The sequence below is a fragment of the Podarcis gaigeae genome, assembly GCF_964106915.1.
Source record: "Podarcis gaigeae genome assembly, chromosome: 10".
NCBI classification, from domain to species: domain Eukaryota; kingdom Metazoa; phylum Chordata; class Lepidosauria; order Squamata; family Lacertidae; genus Podarcis; species Podarcis gaigeae.
The window spans coordinates 40,362,381-40,381,261 of NC_139686.1; the positions used below are offsets into that span (position 1 = coordinate 40,362,381).

The 18,881-nt window shown below is 41.4% G+C and overlaps 1 protein-coding gene across 3 annotated transcripts in view; it reads left to right on the forward strand.

Moving 5' to 3' along the window:
- Nucleotides 1–18,881, forward strand: part of LIN7A (lin-7 homolog A, crumbs cell polarity complex component) — a 38,753-nt gene that overhangs the window by 1,487 nt on the left and 18,385 nt on the right. Inside the window, exons 1-2 of one of the 3 annotated variants that reach the window (XM_083698500.1) lie at nucleotides 5,526–5,700; nucleotides 11,793–11,911. The exons of 1 other annotated variant lie outside the window; for it this stretch is intronic. Coding sequence is in view for 1 of the 2 variants with exons in the window: in XM_083698499.1 (XP_083554625.1) it covers nucleotides 11,793–11,911 (119 nt within the window). In the remaining variant the exon portion in view is untranslated. Of the gene's footprint in view, nucleotides 1–5,525; nucleotides 5,701–11,792; nucleotides 11,912–18,881 lie in introns of those variants that run through there. One more of the 3 variants, XM_083698499.1, reaches the window with a different exon arrangement.

Here is an 18,881-nt window from a genome sequence, read left to right on the forward strand (position 1 = left end):
AGAAACTGAGGAGCGGAGAGCCCAGAGTCAAGGAAAGGGCAGGTAGAAGAGACAGCCCTGGGGGGGGGGGGACATATTGGGGACTGGAGACTATTGTGGAGATAGGTCTGCCAGATGTATAGCCTTAGAGAGACTATACCTTTAAGAATTTCATATAAGGGGAAATTTGTTACCTTGGTTTAATTTGGTTAAACTAGCCACTTCATTCCTTCCCTGTAGGCTTATAATTTGATACTACTGCTGTTTGTAGTGGGAGCATGGTATATCACTAAAGACAGCTAATTGATTGGTTGTTAGTCAAATTTCTCCCCCACCTTTCCTTCAAAGAAGAATATTCTTCTTCTTCATTGCACTGAGAATAACCCTGTAAGGTGGGCTAAACTGAGAGATAGTGACTGGCCCAAGCTCACTCACTGAGCTTAATGACTGAGTGGGGATTTAAATATCCTTCCAGTCTAATAACCACTATACCACACTTTTCCCATTTAGCATCTGTTACATTATCACTGTCATCCTTGATGCTGCAACTGAGGAATACTGTTGCACTCTTCACTGCTATAATTAAGTTACAAGGCAGAATTACTGAAGTTGCATTTATTTTAAAAACTTAACAAAATAAATGAAGTTTTGTATTGTAAACCTACTGTTACACTGGGGATAAAAAATGGTTAAATGATAAAATCTTTTAAATACTTTAAAAGATTGACATAGTTCCTAATAGGCATTTGGCCTATTGCGCTTACTTGAAATATAGAGGTATTGTGCTTACCTGAAACAAGTAAGAATAATAATTTGCTTTCTTATTTTCTGTTTAACACTACTTATTTGTGCATTCTACTGAATTAAATTAAATAAATTCCATCCACATGGTTTCAGAGTCTTTAAAGCATTTCATTTTTTTAAAGCTTGATCTGTATGGATTAAGCTTCCTAAAGAATTTTAAAGTCTTGTACTTGATTTGGGAATGATTAAAGCCAGTGTCTTCATTATAATTGTATGCTCTGTAGAGGATTACAAGAGACTCTAAAAACAAGACAGAGAGGTTCCTGCTGTACATTCAATGTAAAAAAGAAATGTTCAGTCTCCATTTAAAATTTAGACAGTGTCTACTTTGTTGGATTATGATGAAGAGCAGAGGAATTTATAATATGATGTCCATAATTACGGTACATTGCTTAAAATTGATTTCTGAAATGTGTGGTTTATTGCACACAAATCAAACAAAGGAAAGCTTAGATAAAGTGTTAGATAAAGAAAAGGGAGAGCATTGGTTAGTAGGAAGAATGTGTGTTTTCTTCTTTTTAGAAGCTCAGTGTGTAATCTGCAGCTCCACCTCTGTGGTGACCACATTAAGCAGGATAAATATTTCCTGGCAAAAGGCTGAACAGATGGCAATCCATTAGGAAGCACAGCTTTTCAAAGGAAAGTATCACACAACCATGACCCTTATTTATTTTTAAAGGCTAGCAAACTAAAGTTAGATGTAATTACACTTCTGTCTTTTTACACGTAGGTTGCAAGTGGAACTTGCATAAGAGTGTATAGAAAAGGTACAGAAATGCCCTTGCTTGGGGTCCCAGTTGGCAAGGCAAGTTATACATAAAACAATGAAAATATTGTTTGGAGGTGCTAGGTAGTATCACCAGTTACATAAATCTGAGAACATACTTGAAAACTCTTGCTATTAAAAAACTTCAGAATGATAGCTGTACAGGTGAGTCAAAATTTAATTAATACTGATGTTTTACTAAAACAGTCTGAACTTTCCAATGTTTTGAATTTTGCAAATGAAAATGACATTAAATAACATTTAGTAGCAGTGATGATCTGCATGTTTACATAAATGCATAAACAGGCCCTAGTGTTGCCATGCTAATACTCACAGTTTTGACATTGCAACATACAGTGCTACTTAGGGTAAATAGTACCGTAGTTCCCAGACAAATAGCAAGAAGGCAGAGGTGTGCTTCTTAGATTTATACTATCCATTCATATGAAGTATAAAAAACAACATTAGCTGCATTAGTAGTAAGGGTGACAACTTTGGCAAGCCTTCACCTCAGAAAAAATGCCTACTAAATGCTGATGTGGAGGGGAACCAAAATTGCTTTCTTTTCAGCATTTAAGGTGGCAGGGATGGGGAACTTCTGGTCCTCTGGGCATTGCTGGACTACAATTCCCATCATTCCTAATGATTGGCCATGCTGGTTGCAATTGATGGGTGTTGGAATCCAACAATGTATGAGGGAGCAGCCACAGATTCCTCATCACAATAATAGAGTAAAAAGTGCAGCCACATATTGGATATGACTGCTTCTGCTACACAGGTGTCCGTCCAGTATCTTTCAAGTACTGGAGTCCTGCAAAAATACCAGATATACCGCTGGTCCACATGGCACAGGATAGAGAGGAGACAGTGAGCAACTGAGAAAAGGTTCTAGCACCAAGGTGCTCTCCTTCCCATTCTTCATGCTTCAGCCCAGTTCTCAACTCTATACCACTGGGTGTGTATTTATCCTGCATTCCAACTGATGTCTCCATAGGGAAATTCACAGGACAGGGGTAAATATGTTGCCATTTACTCAATCATGCAACAGAGGAGTCGAAAACAGCTCGACCTCCAGTGCTGCTTGATTCCTGGTTCTATTCTTGCACAGACATAAATACCAGAGGTGGTGGTTTGGTCAGCAGTTGGAGAAGAATCCCTCGTATTTACCAATATGCTCCCTGTAGGGCTTCCCAGTGTACAGTGGGGTAGTATCTGCATTTGAGGATTGTGGCAACAGGGACCTCCTTTATGCAAAACAGTATACTTAGCTATGTCATCTCTTGAATAAAACTGCTTTGATTTTTCTGATTACCATTTAATGAATGATAGCTGTTTTGCTATCATGGCTTTACACTGACGGGAGTGGCAGGATTTTGTCGTGAGTTAGTATAAGATCTGGACAAAGGAGGTCACTCTTCCGATCCTGCCCTCAGATTGTAATAATTACACTGGCTGAAACACAGTCACTCTGCCACTGTAACCTGTAGCTACTACCAAGTAAGCATGTACAAGATTGCAGTCTCAATTGCCTGTGCCAGAGTAAATCCCATTGAAATCAATGGGGCGAACTTTGGGGCAGCCAGATAATGCATAGAATTTCTCTGTTAGTTGCAACTCTGTCCCCTGCTAATTTGAGTATAGGAGTGCAGACAGTGTAAAATATTACCAGTCACTAAAGAAGATTCCCTTTTCTTGTACTATAGCAAGATAAAATCATGCCTTATTTTTTCATGAACGCAAGAGTGACAATTAGATACAAATCCTATACAAAACATCATAAAGCAATTCAAACCTAAAAAGCCTCCCCCCCCCCCCACTGCTGTAAATCCCTGAATGCTAATTTAATGGTGGTAGATTACTTGAATCTCAAACACAGGAATTACTTTCTTTAATTTCTGCCAGCATATATCTTCTCTACCTGCAAAACTGTCTTGCACAACTTCTCTGTTGAGTAGAATACATTTCCGAAATAATGAAAAATTTTAATCACTTTATAGTTTAATCTCACAGGCATTGCCGTTTAGCTTGCATGGAGCTGTTCTGGCAGAACAAGGAACGTGCTGCAGTGCAACTAACCAGGAGATTGAATTGCAGATGTTCCAGGGTTTAAGGGATTTGGGAGGCAAAAGATCATGTGGCACATAGTGGGTAAGGCTGAATGGTAGAGCATAGTAAGGGAGAAACTGAGAATGGAGAGAGGCATAGCAGAGTGAAAGGAGAGAAGTGAAACATATAATTAGCCACTAGCCACTGCCAGTAAATTCATTAAGTGCCAATACATGATGAATTCATTATGAGAGGCAAAATTTAGTATCCTAAAATGTACATATGGGCTCTACTGATTTGAAAACGTCCATCGAGTGTTTGGTAGTTGGCTGAACCTAGTATGAAATATATTGAGACATTTCAGGAGAACAATTAAGTAGGCCAGTTTTTCAGGCAAATCTGAAGGCAGTTAATGTGAGAGCAAAGTAATAATCTCAGAACTGCAACACCCAAAAGGACATGAAACAGTTGTTGATATGTGGTGAGCAGGGTGGGGCGGGGGGAAGAGGAGGCAAAGAGAAAGGATGACTACCTGAATCTTAACAGCCTCATATGTAGGCTTGCTCCCTAAGGTGATATTATGCTTCTGAGGTTGGAGATAGACTTTTACCAGCAGTTAGATGAGGGCTGTGATGAAGGTACCAAGGGATCCTTCTGTGCCAGGAGAGGCTGTTGAATAGCTTTGCAGTTGTTGTCTGCATTGGTTGCTGAAAGGAGGAAGAAAGGCTAATGCAGGTGGAATAGAGGCAGATTGCATATGTTCCTTCAGTAATAATATATGAATCGACTTTTAAGTTATCTAGATGAAACATCCAATATCGCATTATGGATGGCTTGAGGTAGCACCCTCTATATAGCCTCCTACTTTCGGCAAATTGCAGACCTGATCTTTTCCTTACTTGCATTAAGACATCATTAATGTCCCTTTGATACATAGAACGTACAGTTCCTCTTGTTGCCACAGATACACATGCCGCTACGTTGTCCATTAATCTTTCATCAAAGCTGTTAGCTGTAAACAAGGCAAATGGGAGACTGAGGTGGGTTTACTCTAAAACCATCCAGAAATTAATACATGGGAGTATGGCATCAAAATAATGCAAACTTGTCGGCAATGATTCATCTTGCTCTCAAATCTGTCCTAAGATATTTGAAAGGCTTTTCACTACAAAGTTCGCAAAGCTCAACCTCATTTTCTTCCTCTGTCTAAATGCAAATAACTCATGAATGGGCTGGATATGTCGAAACATAGATATAAAGAATAAAGAGAGAGACCTGAATATATAAAATGTATAAATGAGTATAAAATGATCCTTGGATATAAACATTCAAAACAGGATGATGACAGAATCCTATAATCGCAACCCACAAGCTGGAATATGGTTTTCATACTATAATTCTTAATTTTTCCTTTTTATTTCCTATTTCCTCCCTTTTCATTGGTTATTTGCTTGCTTTTAAGCCATGAATATTTTTATTCAAGTATAGACATGAATTTATGGATTTTTTACTCAGTTTATGCAAGCAGTAATTCTGTAGAAAAAGTATTAAAAAGCTCTGGCCATTTCATTGTATGGAAAAAAAGCGAACTATAATGTTGATTGTCTAAGTCTTGTTTATTAGAGCAGTGGCCATGGTGACTCAGACAAGTTGTCTTTGATCCCCTGGGGTGAACTGCAATTGCAGGGCGGGGGCAAGCGAGAGAGAAGAGAATGGAGGCAAGGAATTACTTACTGGCCAATTTCAAATTAAGAGGACAAAACCTGTAGATTTTTAAAGACAAGTTGATCTGTCCTCGTGTGCCTGCTGGGTTTACTTTTTGCAGGAGGGTGTAGTTCTGATTGGGGTGGAGGAGAGGGAGGTGCTGGCCTTGCCAGCCATTAACAGGACTCCAAAGCTTTCAAATGTTGTGGTATGTCCACCCACTCCAGCCCAACAAGTAGCAGATGCCAACCCTCAGCCTTTTTGGTCACAGACCTTCCCAGAGCAGGGCTCCATATCAAGGACTCTGCACAACAAAGAGGGGAGGGGAAGTGTGAGCCCCCAACCAATCACAACAGCAATAGCAAGCACAGGAGACAGTCAACTCAAGGGTTGCCCAGCAAGTACATATGCACAAGAACTTCCAAAAATACTAGGATATGTTGCAGATGATTTGGTATTAACATTGCAAGAGCCAGTCCCCAGTACTAAAAGAGTGTTAGAATTAATTTCTGATTTTGGTCGGGTGGCGGGATTTAAGTTGAACAAGCAAAAAACTAAGGTTTTAGTAAAAAATTTGACAACTACAGAAACAGATGAGTTCGTGAAAGAAACAGAACTAAATGTGGTTAAAAAAGTAAAATACCTAGGGGTGTATCTGACCTCCAAAAATTTGAATTTGTTTAAAGACAACTACGAGAAATGTTGGTCAGAAATCAAAAGAGATTTGGAAACGTGGTCAAGACTGAAACTTTCCTTGTTGGGCCGAATAGCAGCTATAAAGATGAACGTATTGCCAAAAATGTTATTTTTGTTTCAGACCCTACAGATCGTGGACAAGGTGGAATGTTTTGGAAAGTGGCAGAAGGATGTTTCCAAGTTTGTTTGGCAGGGCAAAAAGCCCCGAATAAAGTTTAAAATATTAACTGACGCGAAAGAAAGAGGGGGATTTGCCCTGCCAGACTTGAGGTTCTATTATGAATCTGCAGCCTTCTGCTGGTTGAAAGATTGGATCTTACTGGAAAACACTGATGTCCTAGATCTGGAAGGGTTTGACAATGCTTTTGGGTGGCATGCATATTTGTGGTATGACAAGGTTAAAGTGCACAAATTGTTTAAAAACCACATTGTTAGGAGAGCAATTTTAATGGTCTGGACAAAATATAAAGACTTATTGGAGAGTAAGACTCCGAGGTGGCTCTCACCGGTGGAGGCCAAGGCACGTAAGAGACCTAACATGGAAGCCAATTGGCCTAAATATGGGGAAATTATTGAAAAGATTGGAGACAATTGGAGGTTGCAGAGCTTGGAAAAATTAAAAAACAAGGTGCGAGATTGGTTGCATTATGCACAAATTCAAGAGGTCTTTAAAGTAGATAAGAAGGTTGGATTCCAGGTGGAAAAATCGAAACTAGAGACAGAACTGTTAGAACCAAAAAGTAAACTACTTTCGAGAATGTATAACCTGCTGCTTAAATGGAATATTCAGGATGAGACAGTCAAATCCGCTATGATAAAGTGGGCGCAGGACTTGGGGCATAACATTATGTTTGAAGACTGGGAAAGGTTATGGAACACCGGAATGAAATTTACGGCATGTAGTGCCTTGAAGGAAAACATTATGAAAATGATATACCGGTGGTACATGACCCCAGTCAAGCTTGCTAAGATATATCACCTGTCTGATAATAAATGTTGGAAATGTAAAGAGGCGGAAGGGACATTCTTTCACCTCTGGTGGACCTGCCCGAAAGTGAAGGCCTTTTGGGAAATGATTCATAATGAACTAAAAAAGGTACTTAGATTTACCTTACCTAAGAAACCAGAGGCCTTCCTCCTGGGCATGGTGGACCAGAGAGTGCTTAAGAATGACAGAACTTTTTTTATGTACGCCACTACAGCAGCAAGGATTCTGATTGCAAAACATTGGAAGACACAAGATTTACCCACACTGGAGGAATGGCAAACGCAGTTGATGGACTACATGGAACTGGCCGAAATGACTGGCAGAATCCGAGACTTGGGAGAAGAAACAATCGAGGAGGACTGGAAAAAATTTAAGGACTATCTGGAAAAACACTATAAGTTGTATGAATGTTTAAAAAATGCACCTTTTAGGAAACTCTAGCTTCAGTAATGTTAAACTAAAGAAATGGAAATTAAGGTACAGGAAGTCTGAGATAAGAATAAGGAAATAACTTTATTGTGTTTAAATGAAAATGTACATGATTCGGGTTATAATACATTTGAAATTGGGTAACATGATAAAACGAAGGATACAATAAGTAATGAAATAAGTTAACAAATTGCTGATGTTATGTTCACAGAGAATGCAGGGTTGGGAGGATGCGGGGAAGTCCAATAGATTTGGAAAAAAGAACAAGAAAATTTGTAATCTTCTTATTTTACTCTTATAACATGCTCTTTATTCTTTTTTCTGTATTTTACAAACTTAATAAAAAATATTATAAAAAAAAAATACTAGGATATGATGCAAGTGGTGACACCAACAGAAGAGGAGGGTTTTATCACATGGTGGTGGATGCTCCCTGGGTGGTGGTTAGACTGGCCTTTTTATATCCTGGGACAGAAGCAAGAGGTGAGCTGGGGCAGGGGGCTCTCTGGCTGCCCAGTGCCAGCTGCAAACTCCAACAGTGACTGAAGCCAGAGCAGGCACACGTGTTCTTTTTCCACAGAAGCCGCAGGAGTCTAGCTTCCTGCCTGTGTATGGAGTAGGGGCCAGAGAGATGCTTTTCAATTGTACTTTGAAATCAAGGGATACTAGGGGAGAGGGAGCCAGCTGGCTGCTTAGGGCTAGCATCTTGTCTCATAGACAGTGGCGTAGCGTGGGGGGTGCAGGGGGGCCGGCCGCACCGGGCGCAACATCTAGGGGGCGCGCTCACACTCACAGCTCTCTGCCCCTACTAAAATCCACGGGTTAGGGGGCGCAAATTACCATATTTTTTGCACCATAACACTCACTTTTTTTCTCCTAAAAAGTAAGGGGAAATGTCTGTGCGTGTTATGGAGGGAATGCCTACGGGTGGCATGCCTACAGATTTTCCTCCTCTAAAAACTACGTGCGTGTTATGGTCAGGTGCGTGTTATAGAGCGAAAAATACGGTACTTGCCTTGCCCCAGGTGCTGACCACCCACGCTACGCCACTGCTCATAGATTCCACTCCTACCAATGTACCTCACCCATTTGATCACATTGTGGTCACTGTAGTTCAGCTTTGGCTCAAAGACTTTCAGCAAGGTAGATTCTCGAAAATCCCATAATAATCCTCTGAAAGATACTGCCCTTGTGGCACAAAACAGGTCGAATGCATCACACACATTTTATTTAATTGCCTATTTTATGCAGGAATATATGATAAGTATTTGACCCCCTTACCGAAGAGGAGATTTATCGCAAAGTCTCTTCCAGAGTGTCTTATCTGCTGAACGATTGTAGCAATGATATTATGGAGAATGTGGCAAGATTTTTGAGTGACGCTATGAAATTATGTCACCATAGGTCCTAAGAGCCATCTTTGCACCTCATGATGTCCTGATAGTTTTATCCTAAAGTATCTCCTACTATGTTTCGTTAACTGTGTTGTGTTCTGATCCATGTATATCCATGCACTTTTTATGCCAATAAAGGAGATTGATTGCATAATTTCTCATCCCAGCAAAGCCATAGTCTTATCAGCATTTAATCCTCATTATATCACACTGTGTAGAACAGCCAGGAATCTCTGTCTTGTTCAATGCAAGTTGATTTCCATACTTGTAAAGAGTGACTGTTGGTTTTAATTAGTGTTGTTCTGAACCCTATTCTCCAGTAACTGAAAAGTTTTATTTCAGTGCAAAAGATGTTTCTGTTTGCCTGGCTCTTTCTTGTGGCACTTTTCTTTAAAAATTCAGTGAATGCAGGGTTCAGCTTACCTTATCATTGCATGGGGATTAAACATTAAAATAAAGATTAAACATTCATCCAGTGCTCTTGAACCTTCTGGGCTGCATGCATATCTTGATCTGGAAGGAAAAAAACCATAGGAGAATTTACTTCACTATGCCTTATTCTGAGCTTTAACTGAGGCACAGGAAGTTAAGGAGGCTGGCTACCAAGCATCTCAGATTGACACAGTCACTGATTTTATTTTTAAATCTACACTTTTTAAAAAAAAACGGAAAAAGACTTCATGTAAAAAACAACAGTTGTTGGGTTCATAATAGGTAGCTCTCCCACCTCCCTGTGCTTACATGGAAGCTCAGCTGAAGGCATCATGGGATTTCCAGGAAAAATGGACACCCAGGAAGGCTGGAGAGATTATTTTTGGAACAAAAGAAAGGGTGTTCAAAGGTAGCCCACGGCCACCTTAGCAGCCAGTAATCACAACAAAACCCCATGAGACTGTACCTCCCCACCCATGAGAATTTCACAAAAATCTTATTCCTATTTCAAAAATTTTGGTTACAGTTTTTCTCATCAAAAATAGATGGGAAATGGGGGGGGGGGATAGGAGAGATTTTTGGCCCAGGACTTCTTTTAACACTTCATTACAGCTATTCCCAGGTTTTAGCATAATGTGTGTTCTGGCGTGGATTTGTTGTGTAGCCTGGATGCTATACAAACCTCCTGCCACACGGAAAGGTATACATGAATTGGCTCTGTGTCTTCCTGGTAAATGCATGTGCTCACTTCTACTGATGGTAAGACTGGGACAAACCGTTGCCTGACCAGTGGAGAGCTGCTGCCAGTCAGAGCAGAGAGCGCCCTGTTCTAGTTGGATCAGTGGTCTGGCTCAGTAGAAGGCAACTGAGGTGCTCAAATATTTTGCTCCGCCATTAAAAAAAATATGTATTATTATTATCACATCTTATCTGAACTGCATGACCCTCAAATCAAGTTACGGTGTGTTTATGTAAGAACTCAAATGTTAGCATTATATACATTAATATTTGCTAAATTATCCATTGCAGAACTCTGGTTATAGCACATACATTAATTTATACATTACTTGAAATAGGAAGGCCTGGGGGAAAACCCACAGAAAAATATGGAGAGGGGGGAGGGGTCCTCTCACCCATTTTTTCCATTTCCTTCCAATTTTTAAAGAAGTAAATAAGGGGGGGAAATGGAGTAAAACTGGGTCCCACCTGTTTTTTCCCTCAAGCCTTCACATCTCTAGACCAAACAGGAGAAAATGATACTGTCTTTAAAGCTGTAGTTTTCCCTTATCCCATCAGTCAATCAAAATCAGGACCAGACCTTCACATTATACATGCGGCTCACAAAATAGCAAGACAAGAAGGCAGCAAGCATGCCAGCAAGCAACTTTTTATCATGCAAACATGGGGCACCTGCTGATAAACAGCTCTTCGTCCCATTATTGTGGTCATTGCATTTCTGTCCCTCTGGGCAGCGGACAGAAGGTTGATCTGCTTTGGCAGGTCTTGTCACCAGAATGAGTGAGGAACGGGGTCAGACCCATCATCTCTTCTCTCCATTAGTGTTGCCGAAGTTGAGCCATCTGTGGGCCATGCATTAGGTGATGAGATCCTTGCATTCAGCCTAGTGCTCTGCATTAGGATCGAAAGAGGAACATTATTAATGCTAATAGCCTTGAAAGGTATCCAAACCAACCTAGGAATAACAAAATGACCAGGTCTGCCATGGGAGTTAGGAGGGACCTTGGAGGTCATTTGATCCACTCTTTCCCAAACCTGGGTCTCCAGCTGTTTTCGAAGCACATTATCCCTCGCTAGCAGGACCAGTGGTCAGGGATGAAGGGAACTGTAGTCCAAAAACAGCTGGAGGCCCAGGTTTGGGAAATCCTGAACTAGTCCAACCCCACTTCAATGCAAAATGTACAAATGCAGGGTGCAACTACAGCACCCTTAGCAGATGGCCATTGGACCACCGGTGGTTTGAATACCACCAGCAAAGGAGAGCCCACCAGCTTCTGAGAGGTAATATGTTCCACTGCTGAACAATCCAATGCATTCCATTATCCTGGTAGTCCAGTCCCCACAATTGAATACTCTGCTGCTTTTTTGTTGTTGTTTGAGGGGTGTTTTTTTCCCTTTTTTTTTTACTAAGACAGCCAAAATGAGGGAGAGGTGTATGTCAAACATGTAGGAGCTTGGTGCATTGTGTCAGCTTGTGTGTTGTGTCGTAAGATTTGCCCAAGTGGGCTTACCTGATTAACTACATGATTGACTGTAGGAAAAACTTTCAAAACCCCTCGGGCAATATTTGCTCTTTTCCAATGCCTGCATATATGGCTGCCTAGGATTGCAGCCTAAAGCAATAGTCATATTTTTTTAAAGTCAGTGAAAATGCAGAACTGAACTTGAACAGCCGGGGGGGGGGGATGTGGGGTGGCAAAATCTCACTGTCCAATTTGAATATTACAGCATATGCTCCTTGGTGTAGCTGAAACAGCAGTAATACAAGTCAAAATGTGACCTTCCCTGACCTTTTGCCTTATTTTTATCTGTTCAGATGTTGCCAGAGCAATTGAACTGCTGGAAAAACTACAAGAAGCTGGAGAAGTACCAGGACACAAGCTGCAGTCACTTAAAAAAGTACTGCAGAGTGAGTTTTGTACAGCTATCAGAGAGGTATGGTAATGAATCGCTGGCCGTATTTATTAATGGGGAGACTCACAATGTGCACAAGCCACTGCACATTATGCTGTATTATGCAAATAAGTGAAAATCATTCTATTACGTTTCCATAAGAGTCAGCGGCATGTGTCCAGAGACTTACTGCCTCCATAAAAAAAATGAACGTTTGTAATAACTCAGGAACCTCGTGAGGTCCAATCATCTGTGTCGAACAAGAGAGACCGGGGTCTTAAGGCACACAGCAGATTCTTAATAAATATGTTCCATTGGGGTAGTAATTTCTATCGCACATAACATAAGGAGATCTTTGTGAGGTGAACTAATTTATAAATCTGCTATCTGATTAAAGAAATATTTGTTTGATTTATGGGCACAATGCCATGCATGGCTACCAGGAAGTGATGTTCAGTGGCACTCTCTCACAGGTAGGAATTTTGATTAATCAATTTAAACCTGCATATTTTTCCCCCCTGTGAACAAACAATGATTTTTAAAGGAAAAGTCCAGTTTTATAAATAGATTAATGGTAAGCACCATCTTAGAAGAGGCAAGTGCCTTCTTTAGGTTTTTTTTAAGTACTTATTTTTCAAATAATCATTTCTAAATTATTTTTAATCTTCTGACTAATTATTCAGTAGCATCTTTCCATGGACAAATTTTCTATTAGCTAATAAACCTTCAACTTACTTAACTGATTAATTGCAGCCCTGTAGATTTACCACTTTGTGATCTGTGGCAGGAAGGAAGGCACTATGAACATCTTCACAACATTGCTGTTACTCATTAGAAAACCATTTATGTTTTCCCTTCTTAATTCCATTAACATGTTCATGTCAGTTTTATAGGTGTTTGGAAGGAAGAGAGAAATTGGTCTGCTTCATAATTTTTAATTACAACAAAGCCTAAAGGTAAAGGTAAAGGTACCCCTGCCCGTACGGGCCAGTCTTGCCAGACTCTGGGGTTGTGCGCCGATCTCACTCAAGAGGCCAGGGGCCAGCGCTGTCCGAAGACACTTCCGGGTCATGTGGCCAGTGTGACATCGCTGCTCTGGCGAGCCAGAGCCGCACACGGAAACGCCGTTTACCTTCCCGCTAGAAAGCGGTCCCTATTTATCTACTTGCACCCGAGGGTGCTTTCGAACTGCTAGGTTGGCAGGCGACAACAAAGCCTAGAGCCACCTAAACATTAGATGCTCGGCTAAAATAGCCTTAAAGTTGTTGTCCCAGGAGTGTGCTGTCAAACACTCTTTGGAAATAGCAATTTGTACCTAAAAATTAGCAAGTGCCTCCATTTTCTTCCTTGGTCTCTGTGGACTGCCTGCCACTATTCTGATTTATTTATTATCTAAGCAATAGCAGCAGCAGCAACAACACTGGGGTTCCTAGGCAATAACAGTACACAGAATGAAACACTGTTTTTAAATGAAGAAATATTTTGATGGCTAACAGAAACAGCAAACACAGTGTACAGTAGTTTAATGTGTATGTTTTTAAATTATTTTAAAGAGAATGTTGCTCTTTTGCAAAAGATTGGTGCTGTCTTTGATTTGCAGTAGCAGCCTTTAATTTGACCAACTAAAAGCTTCTAACTGATGACAGGCTTTATTGTAGCTTTGTCTTTATGTGGTATAGATTTGCCTTTCTGTAATACTACTAGGAATGTCGATTACATTTATATTCATCTGTGAAGAGTGTTTTGAACAGCAGCCAACATGCAGTCCTTTGTAACAGGTGCAAAATTCAGGAAAGCAGAAAATTACTTAGACTGTGATTCACTATCGGTTGAATGAACTAAAAGCTATCTAGCTAGACTTTGACAAGACAGTGAATAGCCCACAAAAGCTCTTATGGGCTATTGTTTAGTGACAGCTGACCTCCACACCCCCATTAATAGCAAGAAAATTAAGTTCAGTTTCACAGTGCAATCCTACATATGTCTACTCAGAAGTAAGTGTAATTGAGTTTAATTATGTTTCCTTCCAGCCAATTAGGTATAAGGCAGCAGCCTAAAGAGCATATAATTATATGTTTAACCAGTTATTGCTGAATTCTGAAGAAATAGATTGATATTTATGCCAAGTACCTAACATGATCCCTCTGACTAGTAGTGTATGTCTTAAAAAGAAACTACTGTACCAGAAACAGAAAAAATGAGCTCACAATGAGGAAACAGATGAACCTCTTAAGTGATTGCATAGCTGCGCTAAAGTATGCTCAGGTTATCAACTCTTGATTAGTTACGACTGCTGAGTGACTGTTACACCATGAGAAGATCTTGATTTTTCGAAACTCCTTCATTCCTACCACAAGAAAATGGCAAGGGGTTTGAAATAAGTCTGTGCACACATTACCGTTTACTCTGGCTCCAGTGCACTTCTGCCACTGGCTTTTGAATCTGTGTACATGTGATGCTACCCACAATGCAGAGTTCTTCTGTAATTTATGGAGAAAAACTGTTCCTAGGTGCATTTTCTCTTAAAACAGCTTAAATCCTAAAGGAAATTTTAGGGCACATCTACTTTGGAGTTAAGCTGATGTATGGACATTTGAGGTAGCCTTTGCACATGCATGGACGACAGCTTAAGAAATAGGAACTGGAGGTGAGGGGAGAGTATTGCAGGGGCAGGAAGACCCAACAGATAATGCACACTGGGTGCTGACATCCCCAGTCCCTCTCTGATGTGTACAACAACCTGCAAATACTACTTGAAATGGGGGTGGGGGTGCATAATGACCTTGCTGCATTTTAAACTGCGAAGGTGTACATAGCCTAAGGCTGGAAAGAAACCACATGTTGAATGAAAGGATGCTTTCACTTTCTTTAAATGTCTACGCTTACTAAGGCCTTGCAATAATCTCAGCCATGGTGGAGGAATATTTAGAAGGTATCATCCCAAAATGTGCATTACTTGCTCTACAGATATCTGTCCCCACAAATCAGTGTATTAAGAAGACTGATTTTGTTATACAGTCAATATGTCTCATAAAATAGGCTTTGATTCATTTACAAGGGATGAAATTAAGCAACTTATCCTGACCAGGGGTTGGCAACCTGTGGCCCATGGGCCACAAGCAGCCCACGGGGGTTATTTAAACAACTCATGAGCTGCCTCTGAACCAAGCCGCCTGCTCGGTGGGTCCCCATGTGCTACGCTAAACCGGCACAGCACGGAGCAGGGACTCACTTCCTCGGTGCTGGAAATCATGTCTGCGCAGAAATGATCCGGCCCACGGAGCGATTTCCACGGGAGTGAACTGGCCCAGGTGAGGTAAACCTTGCTGACCCCTGCTCTCCACACTGACAGCTAACAGCTTCATCGTACTATCTCTTGAAATTTGTCCATCAGTGAACTATCACTATTTCAGTTTCCATTGTAAAAAAAAATAATTCCTTCCAGTAGCACCTTAGAGACCAACTAAGTTTGTTATTGGTATGAGCTTTTGTGTGCATGCACTCTTCTTCAGATACACTGCAACAGAAGTCACCAGACCCCAGTGGCGTAGCGTGGGGGGTGCAGGGGAGCCGGCCGCACCGGGCGCAACATCTGGGGGTTAGGGTTAGGGGGCGCAAATCCATGGGTTAGGGCCGCAAATTACTTGCCTTGCCCCGGGTGCTGACAACCCACACTACGCCACTGCCAGACCCTTATATATAGTGAGAGGGTGGGGAGGGATATTGCTCAGAAGGGTGGTGGGAATGGGTGATTGGCTGATAGGTATGGTCAACCTGTTTCCATTAGTAAGAAATAAAGATTTAGGCTGCAATCCTATGGTCCCCGGGAGGGCGTTTGGAGCACCATATATTCATTGTGTCTCCCTTCCTGAGACATGCTTCCAGAGAAGGAGGTTTGACCTTCTATGACTCCTCCCTGAAGCTGTGAAAAGATCTGTAGTCGGTGCCTGTCCAACATCACAGAGGGCAAAAAGGTGGGGGGGGGGCATTAGGAAAAGTGATGGATGCTTCCATTCCCCTACCACCCACCCCTCAAATGAGGGATAAACCCGTTTTTTACACCAACCTATTTCCTTCTCATTGATTGCAACCAGAGGTTCAAAGAGGAAGATGGGGGTGTTTGCAAAGCAGCTTTCATGCAGCCCTGCACTGCTTTTTGAACCTCTGGCTGAAAGCAACCACATGTATGTCATGAAACCAAGTTAAGCCTCAGGCTTGCACACTCCCATCTGGCCAAGAGAAGGAGTTTGCCAGTGTTTACTTTCACTTATACAGATTATAGTCTATAATTAACTGCATATCAAACACTGGTCATTTTCCAAAGCAAGCCGACTTCAAAACACGGTTGATAGATTATGAACCCTGATTCATACCCATTGACAAGCCAATCAATGTAAAGTGTTGCTGAAGTGTCACCCAAGCATGAAATGTTGTTTTTCTTTTCTTTTCATTTGTGTTAATAATATAAATCTTGCTCAGCTAGGCTCACTAATTTTGTCTAGAAATCTGATTAGATCCTGTGCCTGCTAAGCCCAAAAATATATCTGGTCTTGTATCACCAATGCATTTTTAAGGGTCAGGGGTATATGTCATGCTTAATATCTTGCATGCAACAACATCTGTTTTTTTATTGAATTAGCTTACAGCTGTGGGAAACTGATTGTTACTGGGATTGCAACATGGAGGGAGGGCAGATTTATTCCTTGCTTCCCTAAATCTCCCTCCACATGACTTTGTAAAAAACAAAACAAAAAACAGGTTCCATCTGCACCGTTGGGTACTTTCTCCTCCCTGTGGTTTCACAAGACACACTTTGACCCAGGAGACTTAAAAGAAAGAGGCTGAATTTGCTCAGTGGTGGCTGGGAAGTTACCCTTCCTCCCAGGCTGAAAATTAAACCGCATCTCTTAGAGATCTTCTTGCTTGGGCATTGGGAGCATGGAAGGTGCCTTATTCCAAGTCAGATTATTGGGGCCATCTAGTTCAGCATTGCCTTCACTAGTAGCAGCTGCAGGATTTTGTTTGCGGGTCTCTCCCAGCTCTATCAGCAGATGTATGCGGGTTGAACCTGAGATGTTCTGCATGCAAAGCAAATGCTCTACCACTGAGCTGTATCTCTTTCCCAAGGAAGGGGAAGTGGAGAGGAGACAGCCGACATAAACTGGGGGTGTTGCAGACTGGCCATGTCTTCACATCAGCTGGGCAACCATCACAATTGTGACCTGTCTTCCAAAGCAATAGAGAATACCCTTCTCTTGATAGAACCTGAATATTTGTAGGAGACTTGACTGGAAACAGGGATGGGGGTGGCAATAGAAAAATCTATGCTGTCCCCTTTGTGCATCATGGTTTTTGGCAGCTAGAATGCATGGTGTAAAAAGCCACACAAGCGGGTATTTCTGGTTACATTTAGTATAATGATAACATTTGCTATAGCTCAAGTAGGGCACTAAATGTAATTTTTGCCAAATGACAAACTTAAGTATTTTCTTTCACAACCAGTGGCTCCCTGGCATTGCTGCCACAAAGCCCTGAATAGTATGAATCAGAACTTTTAGGTATGATTGCCTTTTTCATGCGTCAGATTGCTGTCATTAATTACACGAGTCGGCTAGGCAACCCAAGATTTACTGAAGAAGAGGCTTTGTTAAGCCTATTTACGGCTGCTACATCCTGATGACTTCACTACAGGAGTTCTAAAACGACTGCTAGTGATACACAGTTTTGTGCTGCTTTCAGTGATGCTACAAATGTTAATACCTCAGAATCCAGAGTCACATGAAAGGACTGATGTGTAATCAGAGGTCCCCTACTGACTCTAAGATAAAAATCAGTTGCAGGGGAAGAAAATATTGGACCACCAGCAATGTACATACTTTCAGCTATGCCCGATTGCTTAGATGACCCTTAGGAGGGGATGAGACAACTAACAGTTGGGGGGTAGGAATGAATACAGAAAGCTTGACTAGCAAATGGTAAGATATTGATGTGCTTCTCTTGTCAGTCCCTTAAATTCTAAAAAACAATCCACATTTGAAGATGCTGATTCATTTCAGTTATTGCCACAATTATTTATAGTTATGTAAGGCATGTTTGTTATGTAAGATTTGTTTATGGACCTTGCCTACCTGTTTCCTTTGCTTGCAGGTTGTTGCAAATTTCTGCTTTGCCATGCAGTACTATAGTTAGTTCTACAAAATCCTAGACTTAAAGCACATAGTGCTATTCATCTTCATCCACTGTTGAGCAAAATTGCAGCTGATGGTCGAGATGATCTGCAGTGCACTGTCATCCTACGTATTTATATTCCTGCTGTTAGCAAAGTCCACTGGGAGACATATCTTGAGAGAAAAAAAGCCTATTAAAAGTGACTGAGTGTTGCACAGAAGATGAGCACTGGACATAGGCTGCAATCCTATATATGCTTACCTGAAAGCCAGCCTCACTGAATTCAATATAACTGACTTCTGAGTAGATATACATAGGATTGCATTGGTAGGCCATGTTCACATGTTGCAATAAGCCATAAACCATAAACCATGGCTTGCTGTGAGAAAGTATGCTGCCGGGTTCTCCTGCTCCCGGAGGCAGATTTAGGGCAGCTTGACCAGTTCTTCTCCACTGGACACCGAGTCCAAGGGGCACCGCAGGGTGTCACAGCTATGACACTGGACTTGAAAGACCTACATTGGCTCCCAGTACGTTTCCAAGCACAATTCAGAGTGTTGGTGCTGACCTTTAAAGTCCTAAATGGCCTCGGCCCAGTATACCTGAAGGAGTGTCTCCACCCCCATTGTTCTGGCCACCACCGAGGGCCTTCTGACTGCGAGAAGTTACAGGGAACCAGGCAGAGGGCCTTCTCAGTGGTGGCGCCTGCCATCTGAGGGCAGCTCTGTTTAGGGAAGTTTTTAATGACTGATGTTTTAATGTATTTTTAATATTTTGTTGGAAGCCTCCCAGAGTGGCTGGGGAAACCCAGCCAGCATGACGGGGTATAAATAATAAATTATCC